The 18,793-nt window shown below is 34.3% G+C and overlaps 1 protein-coding gene across 6 annotated transcripts in view; it reads right to left on the bottom strand.

Annotated features, from left to right (window-relative positions):
* Positions 1 to 4,447: 4,447 nt before the first annotated feature.
* Positions 4,448 to 18,793, bottom strand: part of LOC115917961 (neurexin-3-like) — a 117,654-nt gene continuing 103,308 nt past the window's right edge. For 4 of the 6 annotated variants that reach the window (XM_030998392.1, XM_030998396.1, XM_030998397.1 and 1 more), the window contains 10 exons: positions 18,267 to 18,593; positions 14,355 to 14,375; positions 12,630 to 13,397; positions 10,377 to 10,496; positions 9,483 to 9,661; positions 8,728 to 8,899; positions 7,848 to 8,218; positions 7,191 to 7,314; positions 6,404 to 6,415; positions 4,448 to 5,003 (listed from right to left, as the gene is read on the bottom strand). In XM_030998392.1, the coding sequence (XP_030854252.1) occupies positions 4,450 to 5,003; positions 6,404 to 6,415; positions 7,191 to 7,314; positions 7,848 to 8,218; positions 8,728 to 8,899; positions 9,483 to 9,661; positions 10,377 to 10,496; positions 12,630 to 13,397; positions 14,355 to 14,375; positions 18,267 to 18,593 (2,648 nt within the window). In that variant the 3' untranslated portion in view covers positions 4,448 to 4,449. The remainder of the gene's footprint in view (positions 5,004 to 6,403; positions 6,416 to 7,190; positions 7,315 to 7,847; positions 8,219 to 8,727; positions 8,900 to 9,482; positions 9,662 to 10,376; positions 10,497 to 12,629; positions 13,398 to 14,354; positions 14,376 to 18,266; positions 18,594 to 18,793) is intronic. The other 2 variants (XM_030998394.1, XM_030998395.1) reach the window with 2 other exon arrangements.

Here is an 18,793-nt window from a genome sequence, read left to right as displayed (position 1 = left end):
CCCTTCAAAAACTCATTACGCCCACTGGCCAACTGCATCAAAATCTTGTACTCGCGTTCATTATCATCAACAATTCATCTTTTAGTCTGTCACCATCTTCATCAATCATCATCTTCACTACCAATAACATCACTATCAACATCATCATCATCATCATTATCATCATCATCATCATCATCATCATCTTCAACTTCAACTTCATCATCCTCATTATCCTAATCACTGTTGTCCAAATTATCAGGATCATTATCAACATCGTCATCATATACACTACAGAAATGCAAGTATAAAATACTGTGACAATCACTATAGTCATTCAAATTCACATTTATTGCTACACTTGCATAATGAAAATATGCCAGGGAGGCTGAATAAAATATATCAAAATAACAACCTACTTAAAACAAAACAAATAAACAAAAATACAAAACAAAGCTACATAATATAGTAATCTTTTCAAATAAATTACATTCTAAAAGTTTTATACTAACTTATTTGGAAGCAATTTTTTTACATAGTTTGACATATAAATACTCGTCATTGCCATTTTGCTGCATGCGTAATTGATCAAACTGATTGACATTGGACAGACAACCAGTAATATTCATGATATAAAGCTACGGGTTTATGTATTATGAAAGGGTTGGGAAATCTTGTCGAATAACGTAATGAAGAAAATAAGATTTGTAGTCGGTTGTATGCCATGCATAATTCCTGGCTAAATCTTAACATAAAATTACTCTTACATTATGAGAAACTAACAACACAGCACCCATATGTTGGGGAAATTATTTGTTACTTGCTTCCATTTTCCAACTTTTAAGAAATATACATGTATTCAATACAAACATTGTTTACTGCATGCTGGGGGAACCCAGAACAAAATACTTTTCTAAGTTTGTTTTTCAAAATTGCTTCCCTGCAGCATATAGACTCTTATTAGAACCAATCTCAGCAATGTAAGAAAACTAGGTACAGGCTTATCATAACCTCTCTGCTTGGAGACAGAAGGGCATTATCTTGTATTAAACACAGCTTAACCACCCTTCTGGCTCTCAACAGACAACGCATTACTGTGTGTGATTAATATGCAGAGGTATGAAGTAATTTTGCAAGAAATTAGATGTATAAGCTTGTGCTTGTAGCAATTAGTATATAATTATGGCGTATGTTCTCCCATAATGCAATGCATGAATGAAACCTTTGTACAAATACATGGTTATATTCTCAGACTTGTTGGTCTTGGTACATATCTAGGACTATAAATAAGCCTAATTACGATTATGGCCAACTTTAAATGGGATGGTGCATTACCTTTAATAAACCATCGTCTTTTAAACTTCTTCATTATACATTACATACACAACATGCCTGCTGAGAGCAAAAATGACATTAACTCATATCCTCTAAAACACCTCACATCTTTTTGGCTCTCAGAACATAATATTTGAATAAAAGGATGTTAATGTTAAGCCCGTAGGTCATCTCCCTTGCTTTCTAGACAAAAGGGCATTAACTCATAAACTTTAACAGCATTAACACCCTTCTGGCTCTGAACAGAAAATATAATTTTCTTTCTTTTGAGCAATGAAACGGAACAGAGTTCTAATCTCTAGTATTCTGCAGTAGCTCTCCTTCAAAGCTAACTCAAGAAAAGGAAAATTTACAGAACTTATTCTCTCATTCATTTGTTTTACTATAGGACTAATTTTGAATTAATAAACCTTAATTAAGAGTATAGTTCTAATTAATATAAGTTCTGAAAGTAATGCAGATGCTTGGATAGAAATATAAGAAATAAAATGAACATGCAAATCAGCAAAGATGGCAATCACAAAAACTACTGATCAGTATTTTCTAAAAATATAACTAATTCTACTACATATTTCTCTGAACATTATAGTCTGTGTGTCTTTTTTTAGCAGACTAATAGGTTATTTATGTTACATACTAAATACATATCTCTATGTACATCACTCATTCGTTTTCAAACTATACAATATCTCATTTGTAAACCTGTATCTGTTATCTCTACAGAACATATTTTGTGTGAAAAGGAATGTAAGATTTACAGGGCATCCATATTTACATGACAGCATAATAATAGTAATAATATTAATAATAAAATGACAATACATGTATTTCCTAAAGATCTTGTCTTGACTTTTCATCCAATAATTGCACCTGGCAATTTCATCTTCTCTGAGATTTTAGTACATTGTTTCTCTTTATTCATTTCATGTGTAAGTTTATACATCACTGAATTATAAAAAAAACATTACAGAAATAAAGGACACTGATTTATATTTTTATATAAACAAGAACGTGTAATGTAATCATTCAAGTCCAATCAAAGACTTCATAAAGCTTGTTTAAATTTAGCACACATTTAACATCAAATCTATAATCATAAACAAATTCCTCTGGAGATTGCAAATCCTGAGAAGGAATTCAAAGTTACCACATAAAACCTAAAACACCGACTGCAAAAGCTGCTGATTAATCATTTTACCTTCTCAGTTGCAAGGACAAGAATTTGAAAAATCCTCGTATTGAAATGTTGCTTCTTTGTTTTTGGATTCCTACAGATTCAAATCAGAATAAACTTATTTAATTTGCACGTGTGTCACTAATGTCATACATACAAATCTTTATATTACTTGTTTCAACAAATTTTCAATACGATTCAGTACTGCGCTTTGTTTCTTCAAATTTCAGTTTCTTTAATTTGTACAATCAGAACTATAGCTCTCATACAAACTTGATTTCCTAAGCTTATTAGATTAGTTTTAACGAAAAAAAGAAAATCAAAAGTCCATTTCAGTTCATACATCATGATTGCATCTTGTCCATAAGTTTGTTAGTAGATTTGATTGCAAATAATTTTTAATACAGCTGGAGAAAAACAATTCTGTTTCACATTCCATACTTATCATCTAGTATAATAATGTGAATTCATTTAAAATCATACAGCATTTTCTTAGTGGATAACTCTATACATTACATCTAGTGATCAAATAAGTTTGATCAATATATTCTTATGAGTTGTATGTAAAGGAAGAGGTGGTTACAAGACTAGTGCTTCCTATAGAGTAAAAACACAACATGAAAAGTGAAGCAAATATATGGATATATGAAACTCACTTTACTGGTAGCACCCAATTACATGTAAGTCAACAACATCCTAATGCTCAAACAAACAGTAAAGATATAAGAAACTTTAAGCAGCTTCTTATTAGGAATTTTAATGAGAAATGTCATGACAGTGTATCGACAGTGACTGTCATTGATAACTTATTAATTTCATTCAAGATAGAAAAAGGTAAGCCAAGGGATGTCTAATTGATATACATGTACTCAGTGCATACAAGCCTGAACATTACTTATGAAAGCTTTAACATTCATAAATTCAAATGCCATTCAATGAAGCCATTCCTAGTATTCAACGCACCAGTCCTTTCTCTATTCCAGTCTTAACAAAGTCACATGACTACGTAAATGTCTGGTAGTTGAAAATAAAATACTTGGTATAGTGATACTATACAAGTACTTTATCTAGTATATTGATACTACATATTGATATACCGGTAGTATCAATGAACTATGACCTTCTGTTTTTACAGTTCAAGATTTGATAAAAGATATGAATCAATTAAAGTTCACTACCTGTTGCTCCCAGACATGGTGAAAGAATAAAGTCCATCAAACGAACATTACCTGTTCCTAAAATTATAATGATACATGTCGGTTTATAAAGCATAAATGTCCATAAAGTACAGAAGCTTATCAGTATCTGTATCATAACTATACAAGTAAAATGATAACGCAGACATGGCAAACAATTTATTGGAAGATAGAAGATGGTGTGACTTAATGCTTCTCATTCAACAACCATTTGATGAATCATAAGTACATATGCAAACACTGAACATTAAATTGCAAACTGAATTACTTGTTGTTCCAAATTCTACTGAGAAAGGTTCAAGTATACTTTTAAAGATAAGCCTGTAAATATCAGTTTTACATCAGGTTATTAGACTAGACATAGCCTTTCTATGTGTTTTATCAAATGGTTAAAGCTATAATTTGAAATCAAGAAAATAAAAAATGAATTACCAACAAAAAATTACAATAATTAAAATTATTTGAGGTCTATAAATTGGGTGTGACTTGTATATTACATGTATTCATTTTGACATACTGGCAAGATCCATAAAATCAACCTTAAGTACTACACATGAAGCATCCATCAAAATGCCTCATAGTTTCATAATTGCATATCAAATTAGCATAGGACATTGCTTTTTATATATATATACACACACTGTTAGAATAGTTTGGATTGAAATACTATATCATATATGTGATTTTTTTGTTTTAAATCTTCAAATATACAAAAAGAAGACAAAGCTACATATGTGCTATATCTATCTATGCCTACATCTACTGCTAGACATACCATTCTTTTGTCGCATACTCTGGTGGTAATGAAGGTTTTGGTTTTGATGGTAGGGTACCGTTTGTGGCTGTCGCGGGTAAGAGGGAGGTGCGCGTCGCTTCATAGTCATAATTCCGACTCTCGTTGATCTGGTACGAGCCTTCATTGCGATTCTTGAATTTGTAGATGGCGAGGATGACGAGGATGAATATAACGGCAGCTGCGGAGACGGCACCCACTACCAGCCCAGCTTCACCCAAGAAATCAAAACCATTGTTACCCTGGCTGGCACCTGATTGGGGTGTGGATCCTGCTACCGTTACCCCAGTAGCATCCACGGGGGTGAAAGTGAAGTCTTTGGTAGGGCTTGGCTTGGTGCCTGAGTTCTCTCCTGATGCAGTCATACAATCCTCGTCATCATCGTCACATCCTGATCCTGGCTCCGTGCTGGAAGGGGGAAGGGGCTGAGGGGACATGGGTGAAGCAGACTCGGTGGTGACGGGAGCACCAGGCTTGTCAGGAGGGGGTGTACTCATTGTCTCTCCTGGTACAAAGATATCCTCACCTAATGAAAGAAATAGAAACATCCATGACTAACATGTGGACAAAGTATACTTGAAATGGCCTTCCTGGTACTGGAAGATAGTGCCAAAGAAATGCACATTTCCGTCCAATTTATGAGGAAAAGTGTTCATATAATTGGGATCAATTTATATATGAGATGGAACTTCAATACAGAACTATGCTATCACAACTTATAGGCCCTGGATTCTACTAAAATTAAACCCAATACAGGGTTCAGATCCCCCCCCCCCCAAATTGGGTTCAACAAAGAAGTTAGTCTTGAGTTCAAGTTTTCCTTTTGTTAAACGTGTTAAACCTAGGGTCAGGTTTAAGTGAATTCATAGAATATGGACAATAGGGTCATCCTTACTGTGAATATATCAATAAAACAAACCTTGACATTTTGCTTGATTAAATAAATAAATATAGTGGAGGATTTTATTTTTTATTTTTAAAATATTTTTTTTGGGGGATGGGTTTGCTGGGCAGGGGAGGAGAAAATGGGATTTTGAAGCGTTATATATGATGGCTTGCATATATATAAATCATATGGAAGTCTAAGTGATAAAACGGAGGATTCAAGGAGTTGTATTTCAGGGGAATATACTAGTAATTGATCTTTGAATAGATCAAACAAAGCACTATCATAGTTGGTACAAAAGATAAGTTATCAATTACAGAATTGAAGAAAAGACACATATTAGACTGGAATGTTATCAAGAATGAAAGAAGTACTACAATCTACATGTAAATAGTGGTTCCAACAATATACCAGCCAATTCAAATATGAAAGAAATTGTAGAAATTTCCCTAAAATAATAAGTACTCAAGCAAAAGGGAGAAAAGAGTTGTAAAACTTTTCAAATAAGAAGCATGCACATAGGGATGTAGTTAAATATATACTTAAACTATAAGGAGAAAATAATCAAGTGTTTTTATTTTCACAATACCCTCTCCCAATGTAACACATCCTTAACTAAAATAAGAAAAGTCATGTTTGATCATTTGAGGATGGTTAACTTCTTGGTACATGAAGAGGGAAATACGATAGTACACATGGTAGCAGCAAATGGTGTCACACATTTATCCATTAAGTAGATAACTTCACCACATCCACAATCAGTGAGGAAAAGGAAATCAGTTCTAGCTATGTGTCTTCCTATTTATTCTGAATTTTAATTCACCTTGGGTGGAACACAGAATGAAAGAAATATACAGCTCTTTGCAAATAAATAAATCTAAATGAAAAGAAAAAGGTCATGCTATGAAAGTGATTAAGTGTCAAGGGGACTTTTAATGAAGGAAAAAGGAGACAACCAACAATCCACTTGTATTAGAAAAAAGGATGGAAAGCAACAATTAATATATTAGCTTAAAATAATAAAAAATGATATTGTTTACCTCTGGGAGTTACTGCAAATAAAGAAATAGATGATGCAACAAAAAAATATGAATGATTCTAAAAGATGAATGTTCCAGACTTGGGCATGAATCTAAAATGTGAATGTAATAAGGCATGAATTAAAAAAAAAAAAAAGACTATCAAAAGTAAGCTAAACTTCCCCCCAAAACAATGTCAGAAAACTTTAGATTAATTTCTGTCATGACAATACCTGCTTTCTTTCCTAGTCATATGAATATTGTTTTAATATTACACCACATTGAACACTTGTTTGACAAGACAATCCCAAACCATCATGGAACTCTTTTGATACCTCCACTTTTTTTACTTAATTATCAAAAAAAGTCAGATTTTCTTTTCTTTCCTATGACCATAATGTAAAGGGGATTTACAAATTTTGTTTCAAGAGTATTGAACTCTTTAAAAATAATAAAGGGCTCACTATCATTTAACTCCTTGTTGCGGCACAATCATAAACATATTTGGTAATTATGTTAGCTCATATCATTTTATGTAAATTTAATGCTCATATGGATCCCAAAAGACATATAAGCAGAGACATTAACTAATCAATGCAATTGGTATAGCCTTTCCTTCCATCTACATGAATATAATACAGAAATGATTCAAACACAATAACCATTTCATAAATAAAGTCCCTAAAAACACTGTCTCTGTAATCCTTTACCAGCCATACTTTTCATGAAATGATTGACTGCAAATACATTAATGCTTCCTAAACTGAAAGACAAATATGATATGGATCACTTCTAATCCCTAGCTCACCTGCTGCTTGTGGAGTGCAGTCCTCAGGTACATCTGACATACATCCTGATCCAGTCACAAAAATAATGTCTTGATCATCAGGTGTATATTCACCATCAGAAGTCGGGGCTATTGACATTGTAATCTATAGAGGATTCAAAGCATACAAATGTGCATACATTAATGCTTCTAATTAGTTTGTTGGGATTAGAATAAATATAACATATATTTTTGAGAGCTTAGACAAGCTATCTTTGTATTATATAAGCCTTTCATTTACCTAAATGAATTCTGAACTCAAGAACATGTGAGTGCATTACCCAAACAAAAAGCTAGAAGATAATCAGAAGTTGGATGGCTGTTTTGGAGACCTCTTTCAATCTAAACTAAAGAGTATTTGGATATCTTTGTGAATGATCTTCATGCATTACAACTAATCAACAAAATTGTTTTAAGGCACCCTTTTTTTGGCACACCGCAAAATCTATTATCTGTTATGCTCTGCAAATATGTCAGTGAAACACTGTAGAAATCATGTATCAATACACCAAACTCCTGATATTCTAAACGACAATATGATGTTCACAAACCATAATACACTAATCTTTTCTTTACACATTAAACAAGATGTAAAATTGAACAGAAAATTAATTTCAGATGATTTGATTGAAGTCTTACCTTTGTAGGAGATGTGAGATCTGAATTAGCTGTACTAGATACATTGAGAATGGGGGGTAATACTGGGGTCTTCCTGGTGGTAGTGATGCGGTAGATGGTACTCTCATCTGACGTTGTTGGTATCGGTGTCCCATAGATGTAATTCTCTGGATTCTCAAGCTCACCTACGTTCCCGCTGAGTACGACACGTGGGTCATCTGACGCTGCCATATCTAGGACTCTCATGTCGTTGTATGAGAGACCGGACATCATGCCTTCAAACTGAGACGAGGCGGGTGCTCTTCTTCTTCTTTTCCGTTTGCTGTCGCTCATTTCTCCGCGTCCGCCGAGGTTGATTATCGCCTGATCGTCAAAGAATGTAGACTGTTTGCCTGTCAAATAAAAGATTCATTATTTATTAATGGTTTCAGTTAAAGAAGTATTCCTTAATTTTTGTGTAAGTGATAAACGATAAAATCCTCTAAGAAATTCAATTATTTAATAACTCAATGAAGACAATACAGTGGCTAGAGTTAATATTCAAGACTCTGAGGTATTCAAAGCTCATTTGCTCCAGGTGCAAATACTTTTATTTTATATTATTTGATGTATACATCCACTGCCATTTGTTTTATTCCACAAAGAGTGTTGAGCAGTATTTCATCCACATAGTGCTTTGTTGTCTACCTCCTTTGCCTCATCACTCTCAATACGATCTGGCTATGTAATGAAAAGATTGAACCATAAAACGCCCTCCCTGAGGAAATCAGGACTACATTTCATGTTTTCAACTACTGAATATGTGCATTTGAGGTATGCATTGTGAGTTGCATACTACTCCACACACATCAAATTGCCTTATGCATTGAGATTTGCTTGGATGACATTGATGCATTCCTACCTTTCGGTGTCTTATGAATACGAGCATACTGGTCTATCTGTAGAGACGCATTGGCCCCAGTCCTTGAGAAATGGATCACATGATAGGAGCCATCGTTGATGCGATTGGTGTCGTCACTGATCATGTGATCGGCTGATCCAAAGTTGTACATGGTCCACAGATAACCATTGACCTGAGAAGAGTTCACAGCATCGTAACAAGGTTAAAAAACCCTCCTGAAATCAATCTACATGTAGTATTTTTAATCAGAACAAATACTACATGTAAATGAGGTCAGATTATACTGTACACTATATTTCATCCAAAAATTTAATTTTCTTGATGTGACCCTTGACTAAACGATTGATACATATGTCATATAGGACACATTGCATGGAATCCCTCTTATCGAAATGTTCCTTAGATATTTGAAATGATGAACTACCTCAGTTATGATTTGTTTGTGTGTGCAATTTTCAGGTTAATCAATCTTGGATTTGAGTCTAATTTAGACATAAATAAAAGAGTATCTTCAAACTTATTCTTTTGTTAAGATTTAGCTTTCATTTGACACATTCTTGAATTATAAAAAAAAAATCCAAAACCTTCAGAGAAATTATATTGCAAATTAATTATGTTAAACCATTACTATTCAGATAATCGTTAGTATACTGCCAATACTGTTGTGAATTTTATTCAATAAAACGATTCATATGCCTTGCTTTCTTGTGATTTATCCTAAGGAATGAAAAATCTCATCAGACTCTATGCTTTACCAGTTCCATTTCGATGTAGTCATCAGACGTAGCACTGTCAATACGAGCTATGATGGCATTCGCTGACCTGGTAGCCATACCCATACTCAGATCATCATGATCAGTCCGTAACCATTGAGACTCAGGGATCTCCAAGGAGATGACACCACCACCGGTTCCATAACCAAATGATGTACTCACTGGGAGAGGAGGGAAAGGAAGAGGAGGAGAAACAACAGAGTAGTTGGGTTAATTTTCACTAAACCATTGAATTGAAATCTGTATTCTGACAAAAAATTGCAATACTACAATCTTCTACCATCGATAGGACATTATTTGATACCGAAAGGGGAATAGAAGATTCCATGATTCTTTAAAAGTAAACTAAATCATTCATTTGATAACATCTAAAATTATATGTAGTATATGTACCTAGGCTTAACAAATAGGTCTCTATACTTAATCTCAATATTTGTTAACATAAATTTCCGATAAATTGTCATAATTTTATCAAGTTTACTTTTCAGCAGTATACCTGTATATTGGTAGAATATATATTCAAAACATAATATGATGCTCTCCTTGAGCTCTATGAAAGAATGAAGGCAGGAATCCAACTACAAAATTGCATTATATCATTAATATTCATACATCTCTATTTATATTTCAATTATCTATCTATCTACCGACCGACCGACCGACCGACCGACCGACCGACCGACCGACCGACCGACCGACCGACCGACCGACCGACCGACCTACCTCCCTATCTATCTATATATCTATCTATCTATCCATCCATGTATTTATTGGTATACCCGTATTGTTACAATGAAAATGCTAGTATTTGGTATTCAAATTTGGTTAAAAAAAAAAAAAAAAAAAAAATCAGCACTCTTTTTAAACATCATTTACCTCCCGAGCAATTGACCCCTGAGAAGCTGGTCATCCTGCAATCACAACTATACCCATTCCAGCCTGGAATACATAACCCTCCATTAGCACATACATCAGCTAGGCATAGGTCACCATTATCTATTAAAAACAAGAAAAAGAGAAGAAGAAACAGATTTAGTAACAACATCTAGACATGTATTCTACCTCATATATTGCCATATAAGCCATGTGTATAATAATTAAAAAAAATACACTCAGATCCTACAAATGAAATAGTAAGTCAACTCATAATTGTAAGATAATTTTATGTCAGTTAACTTCTATAACAGTGCTCAACCTATTTCTTGTTTATTCAGTTAAGAAACTAATTTGATTGAAATTGATCTTGTCACTTTTAAAAGAATTTCTGAGAGTATTTAAGACAACTGTCTATGGATTTATGTCTCTGATAATGTTCATGTTATACTCACTGACTGGCTTATATTTTCTGTGGTATATACTAAATAGTGAGTATGAAATATACAAGTGTAATAGTAAAAAAAAAAATAAACATATCCACTAAGTCAGCAGAACAAAGTTAACATACCAAGCAAAAACCATTATTTCCAATCTTTGCAACCTGCCTCATTTCTCTAAAATCCAAACAAAGATTTCTTAGAAACGACAAGCGTTCATTTAAACAATGAAAATTCATTTAAAGAATCAATACAGATTGTTATATCACAATATGAGTCCATCGCCAATCAATGTGAATGCATAGATGCCATGATAAGTAGATGTTTATTCAGGACTATTCATGACAAGGACAGTCAGAGAGACAGAGAACCATCAATACTCTGTGAGACAGACTATTGATTCATCATAAGATTTGGTCATACTGCTCTCCACTAAAATCATAAAATCATCTTTCCTTTGTCTTCCTTATTATCAGCGAGGAGTACAAAATAAGGTAAATGTTGCAATTAAAGACGCTGTTATGACTACACAAGATGGCGCTCATCTTTTTTCACAATTCAAGACTATTCTCTCACTTCCCAATGTTAATGATTTATGGTCCTTTCAGTGCATCACCTTGCAACTTTACAATGAAAAATTAAAGATATATTTATTGAACCCCTTAATCTCTAGTAATTTCCCCTGTACCAGGATAGCTACTTCCATTCAAGGATATTTTCACCATTTGGGGACAGTTTTACCCCCCAGGGATAACTTCCAAGAAGCTGCCAAAAAGGATCATCACTTCAATTGCACCAATGTGAAATATCACCTCTTCCATCATGCAATAATCATGATCTGATCCACAAACCCCACAAAGCCTCTTTATTTCTTTTGTCATTTTACTGAACATTAGACAGGAGAATGAATTGTCAATGCTAAAATGTCTACCAAGATCCACAAGAGTCTTAACTCCTATAATTTTACATAGAGTTAACTCCCTTCCGGCTCTCAGCAGAAGATGTGTAAATTTGTCCAGAACATACTCCCTGGAACACACTGCATATTACTTTATTTCTCAATTGATTTGTCACTTGATGAAGAACTTCTCTCCTGTTGCCCGACAAGTTTACACAACTGTCATTCGAAGGACATATATCCCACTCCAAAATCACAGCTCTTTTTGTCTCCTTACTCACTGTGCTATCAGTTATATATCTGTCTTTCAGTTTCAGCTTCTTATTGCTCTTATAAGTCATGTCATAAAGACAGAAACTTGTCAAGTCCAAACCTATCTTACCTATACTCATCAATTGCAAGATGAATCATATAATTTTCTACTGATCATACAAATGGGTACTACAATCAATTTTACACTTAACCAACATCCTTGGAGTGATTCATGGTATATTACAAAAATAAGAAATATCAAAAGTCATCATGCTGCTGAGAGCCGGAAGGGCATAAACTTATATTTTTTAGCAGACTATGACCAGCTCCTAATAAGAATCTTTATTTGCTGAACTCAAAAGGGAATTATGTGTCTGATTTTTAAAAATTTGGTTGCATTATAGAAAAAATGTATGGTTACAGCGCAATGCACAATATCCTAAATGAAATACCTTATGGAAGAAAATGTTATGGCTCTTTAATAGCAAATACTTCAAGAACTTCAGCAGTCGCTATATGTCCATATTTGGGATCCTGTACCACATTACAATAGTTTGGGCGGTGTCTTTTTTTTTGGAGGGGGGGGGGGGGGGGGGGGGAGAGGGGTTGTTGTTTCTGATGTCTGCAAGAAACTATTATAAGCTTAATTAGGGAATATATACATACCTTCACAGCCACGTTTGAGGTTGGATTTGTCCATCTCAATGCTGATGGCCGAGTCCTCCAGATCCTGTTTCCTGCCATTGACTTCTAGAGATGCAAAGCAGCCCTGGAAGCCAACTCTGGCCTCCACCCCGCTCTGTAGATCCTCGTACATATCTGTAGATACGCCGCCCACATAGAGATTCTCAGTCAGGTCCAGATGTCTTGCCTTGGGTGACGGTTGAGCAATACTCATCGAGTTATCCACTTGCAGGACATGTCGACCTCCACTGTTCTTTGAGACGGAGACTTCGTGCCATTTGTTGTCATTGAGCATGTGGGGCGTGTTGGCGTGGATCTTGACTGGTCCGGCCCCCATGTTGAAGGCGTACTGTATCTGACCCTCCACTAGACCAACAGAGATGAAGTCAGTACGGCCACCGCTGCTGTAGAGCAGCAGACCATTGGATTCCGTGGTCTTGAAGTGAAAGAAGAGCGTCAGGGCTGGATAGGAGTCGGGTGTCTCCAGTTGGACGAAGACTTCTTTTGTTCTGAAGGTGAAGGGATTGACCTTTGGCCTCTGACTCATCTTCTCACCAAACGTTGCATTCAATCTGATGTAGTCCAGATCCCGTGCCTTAGCCATGTCAAAGTATGGTTGGTTGTTGTACAGGAACTGCTCCATGTGACCGACGAAGTTTAAAGGGTTGTCCGGCATGCTCTCCCGATTTGCAACACCCCCAACCTCGATGTAATGATAATCAAGGATTCCACTCTGGAAGTTTTCACTCACTGTATGATCAAAATGGAGGGTTATTTGTCACTATCTGGAAACATGGTATCTCTAAAAGCACCAAAAGGGCCTATTGACAGCTGTGTGAGTGTGTGCATGTGTGCTACTATTGTCATATATGGTTAATGTTAACCTGTGCTACACTATGTAGTACTAAAAGTTTTTCATTATTCCAAGTGCTGACAAAGCTTACGATGATAATGATGAAATTCATTATGACAGGCTTATGAGTCTACTGAAAGTGTGAAGTGTTTGAAGTGAAATTACATAGAGAGAAAATGATGTTGAACGTTATACATGCACAATGTTTGGCGAACATATTTGATGACTGAGAGAATATAGCAAGTGCGTAGAAAAAGGACAATGTTATTTGTTACATATGTTCACATAGTAATGTAGGTTGTGTTACGATGCAGTGTGAAAGTTATCTTTAAAGCAGAAAAATAAATTGTCTTCTTTTTCAAGGACAAAGCTTCATAACATAATGCTTTTGAATGGCCAATATTATATCGGCTTTCAAAAATGCAAGTAGAATGTCAAAAGGAAAAAGGGATTTTCTTCTCCCAAAGAACAAAACAGCAAGAAAGAGCAAATAGAACATACAAGAAATAATGTGATAGAGAAAAATGGAATAGAAAATGACAGAGAAAAAAGAGAGAAAGAAACTAAAAAAGGAAAAGAGATGAAATAGGGAAAAAAAGAGAGAGAGAGAGAGAGAGAGATAATTAATAGACAGAAGCAAAAGAAAATGAGAAAGGGACAGAGAGACAACAAAAAAGAAAAAGATTGAGAAAAGAGAAAGCGTAATTAGAGAAGTTTAAGGAGAAACAAAGAATCATTCCAGAAAATAAGAGGCTTAATCAAGCCCTAAAGGTAGGGATCATAGCAAGCTGAAGATTAAGATGGGGATTATGAAAGATGGGCTTACAGTCGTCCAGCAGAAAACCTATACTCACCTCCATACGTTATGTTAAATGCTGGGAGAAGAAGAGTTTGCCGTGACACATACACGGAAGAGATTTAGAGCGTGCCAAGAAGGTTCAAAGTTCATAGGTCAGAAAGGATTTGTGAAGGTGAGAGTGACAAGGAAGATTCCAAGTTTTGAGAGGAATTTTGTTTGAAGATAGAGGTCAGAGTTCAAGTAAGGTCATGATGAAGTAGCAGGCAGGAATGCATGGTGGAAAGAGAAAACATGAGTGCAAATATGAGAGAGAAAAAAGTTGGTGTGAGAATGAGGTTCCTTCTGTCAGACTTAAGGTCACCCAAAATGGATGCATTTTTCATGCTTTCAACTACTAATATAAACGTTTGCTTGTGTATTTCAACCTTAAAAATGATCAAAGTCTGATTTCTTATATAGGCTTTTTTTGGGGGGGGGGGGGGGGGGGGGGAGTCATTTGAAACTCGGATTTGAAATAAATTATATTCCCTTAAATTTAAGAACTGATTTTAATTCATTTGCAATGGGCCTCTGCCTCACACGTTTTTAGCCATAATTTCATCTCACAGAGAAAAGAAAAAAATTAAGGATAGCAATATAATTGGTTTGCTCTTGATGACTCATATGGAAAAAAATTATCATCATCAACAAATTAGAGGGCCCCTTTTCTTATAAAATTAATTCTGGCAGAGGTATTTCAAGTAATATATTCTTTCTAACCTCACTTGGAATCAAGGACATCTGACAAAAGGAACCATAGCATAAACCAGAAAAATGATATCTAGCATTTTCAGCTATACTTTAAGTAGTGGGAAAGAAATGTAGTAAGAAATTCAGGCAAGAGGCTGAAAGTTGGTTCTTAACCATTCTTTAAAGTATCAAAGAAGGAGGCAGCTTTTCATTGTTTTGGAAGGCAGCATCCATTCTGGTTGAATTGTAGAAAAGAGGGAAAATCTACAGAAATGTTTTCAAGAAAGATAAACCTACAAAGAGCTTTTTTTTTACCCCTTGAAATTGGTAATTTTAGAAACATGATTGTTTAATTTTGGCTCTCGATGTTTAAAACAATCTCTCGAAAAAATAAATCTGAAATAATGGCATGGTAATGTATGAGGGCTTTGAAATCACTTTTTTTGTTGTTGACCATTCAAAATATAAATCATTGTAAAATATTAATTCACATTTCCAGAACAAAGTGACACAATATAGTCAGTTGAATTTCAAAGTAAACATGCTAGTACTATATCAACAAGATTGGATATATGAGCACAATATTAGACAATTGTCCAGGCTGTGTTAGTTGTGTTAGTAGAATAATAGTGAGTTTGTTAAAGCATGCTTCATGCCCTATTCAAATTGATTATATCCGTCAAAATATCTCTTTACAGCTCAAAAAAAGAGTAATAAGTCACATACAGAGAAAGAAGAGAAATGCAAACAGGTTATGATATGCCCACTAAGTGCAAAATGAATTTTAAAAAATGATTTATTAGCATCTATCTAGGTGCAATGCAGGTACATGCTTAAAAATCATGCAAAGTTTTGTGCTGTGTTGTTATCAAATGTGAAAATTGTGATAAAAGTGCACTTGTATTGGTTTGTGTTATTCATTCTCTAAAAAGAAAATAAAGCAGTCTAAAGTATAACTCAGACTGTTTGTTGAATAAAAAACAAAAAGAAATCAATGATCATGTTTGATCCGATCATCACTAGACATTCCTCATTGAGAACAAATAAAATCGAAGGAAAGGTAAAAATTGTCAGAATATCATGCCTCATCAGTAAATTAATTCAACAAAGAAGAAACTTCATTCCAAATAGTCCAAACAGACCATCAAAGTCTTCTAGATCGTTCTTCATTTATCTCACCATTATTAGGATGACGAGGCACATTATCTGTTTCAAGATTTATCAATGTTTTATCAATGGGAGAAAAATAAAAATAAACATGATAATACACCTGGACAAAACTTAAATTAAATATTCATCTTCACTAAGACCCATCTTGAAGCAAGAAAGCTCAGAAATTTATTCTCTTGATGTCTGAAATCCATCTCATCTAAAAAAATATGGAATTCAATGCAAATGTAATAAGATAATTTTTATAGTAGCATTTATAAGAAAATTGGCTTGCCATTTTCCTTCATCATAATTAAAGAAAGAGGCATATAAGTTGAGTACAAATAAAGTCAAGTATAGGTTTCTGGATAAATGAAAGTCTATAGTCATTCCTAAATTAAATTAGTTGAATTTCTTTCTTCTGCACTTTTCTTGAAGCTTCTCAATGGGAGTAAAGATGAATAAACTAGATTGTTAGTATTTGAACAATTTGATTTACACACAGATGTTAGTACATAGACATAATGATACATAAGCTTTTAAATTAAGTGTTTGACCAAATGACAACAAAAACATTTTGCAAGATATGATAGCTCAATTCCATCAAATGAATGATGATATTATAATAATCACGAAGTTTGGAAAAAGATATCAAAATTTAAGTTGAACCCAAAGATTATAAAAACAGATATGAAATAAAAAATAAAAATATATTCAAAGACTGGAAACTTTAATAATGGATATTTTACGTAATGCAAATACCACATTAATTTTGTTCCACATCATACATGTATTTGTATTTTGACTGGCAGATCGATGAATCAGTATTGTTTTGAAGTTTGGAATGTTCATGATTGTAATGAGAATACATATGATAAGCAAACACTGAAGAAAAAAAAACTGATTTAGAATGCAATAGGAACAGCTACATGTACGGGGAGTCTAACATGACTAACATGACAAGATGCATATGGGACTAATAGGATAAAATTCTGATAACTGTAGAGATGTTCATACACAGAACAAATAGTATATGAAACACATAGGAGGTTGATAACAAAAAGATATATCATAAGAAATAAAGACAATAGTCCCATTATATATTTGATGAAGGCATGAGAAAAGAAACTTGTATCTGGTAAAAGAAATTGATAGTTAATGATAAATTCATAGTACTGGATAAAGGAAAAATGGCAAATACATGAGAGAAAGGATAGACAGACTATGCAAGAGATTGAAAATGAAGTATTTAAGGTATATGAACCACAAAAAAGAAGTCTTTTCCATAGATTAGGATCAACTTTGGAGGGGTTTTCCTACCAGTGGCTTTGAAGAAGCCATTGATAAGAAAATATTCTGAGTGGGATCCACTACATACTTGAAAGAATATGAAGGACTTTTCAAGGACTTTATGGAAAGACTGAATAAAGCTTCAATAGGTTTCTGTAAGATGAAAATAAATCTTCTTGTGGAGGGTTATAAAAAATTTATAGGATAAACGGAATTCAAAGAACCATTTGTATTTTAACAAAGGTCGAAATAGATTCAGTTAAAAAAATGTCATAGAAATTTATGACAGAAGCCTAACACAAGAACATAATTGAATTCATTCATAATATTAATCTTAACATAAAGCATTCTCTGACATTCTGTTTTGGACTTTCTGCTTCCTAACTAACTCGAATAAACACCTTCTGGTCAGTTTTCAAAGTAAGAGATGCTCATAACTTGATGAGAGATGAAAGAGTGAAGGAAAGTATAGCTCATGAAGACAGAAAAATATATACATTTAAATATTTTGTGATAATCATCCACAAAGGGTTATCATATGCATATTCACAGAAATGGAGTTCTTTCCTCCTAGAAATATATGAAACTGGAAAAGAAAGTTATATATTTTGGATAATAATGATGATAGAAAAAGATGAGCAACAGAATCACATGAGATCAATAGAGAGAAAGACAGTTTAAATGGACTAGCTGAAGATATATAAAATAGAATTTTGTAGAAGTAGAGAAGTTCCAACAGAAACATGAAATTAATATAAAAAACACATTTTTATTGAGCAGAACAGATAGTTGTCCTTACCTTCTGCTCTGTCAGTATTATCCACAGTGACCATGAGACGGTCATCTCGCCGCTGGACATGGACTGCATGCCATCGATTATCATCCAGACCGTGTCCTGCGGTGATCATCGTCTGACCAATACCGTAGTTGGTGATCACTCGTATCAAACCTTGCTTCACCTCCACCATCAGCATGTCAATCACGTTATCGGATGAGGTTGCTACCAGGAGGCCGTCCGGGAAGCGTGTGCGGAACCTGAGGAAGATGTCTTCTACCTTGCTACGGGAGTTTGCTGACACCGTGATGCGCATGTACTGGTTACCATTGAATGACAGTCGTGCTACCTCTGTGTGAGGGAGAGGACGCAAAGAGGGGATGGTCATCATGGTTATAGAATCAGAGCCTCTAAGAGGACAGGGACTGTGACCCATCTACTGTTCCTCATTCAAAGTCTTTGGATCCATTAATTTGAAACCTTATTATACAAATGGAAATTACTGCATGGATAAACCAAGCAATCAATTAAAGTACTCTATGTAAGTTTGA

Source organism: Strongylocentrotus purpuratus, unplaced genomic scaffold (assembly GCF_000002235.5).
Source record: "Strongylocentrotus purpuratus isolate Spur 01 unplaced genomic scaffold, Spur_5.0 spur5_scaffold_5, whole genome shotgun sequence".
Lineage (NCBI taxonomy): Eukaryota > Metazoa > Echinodermata > Echinoidea > Camarodonta > Strongylocentrotidae > Strongylocentrotus > Strongylocentrotus purpuratus.
Note: the sequence above shows the minus strand (reverse complement) of the source record. Positions and strands in the feature narration are given on the sequence as shown.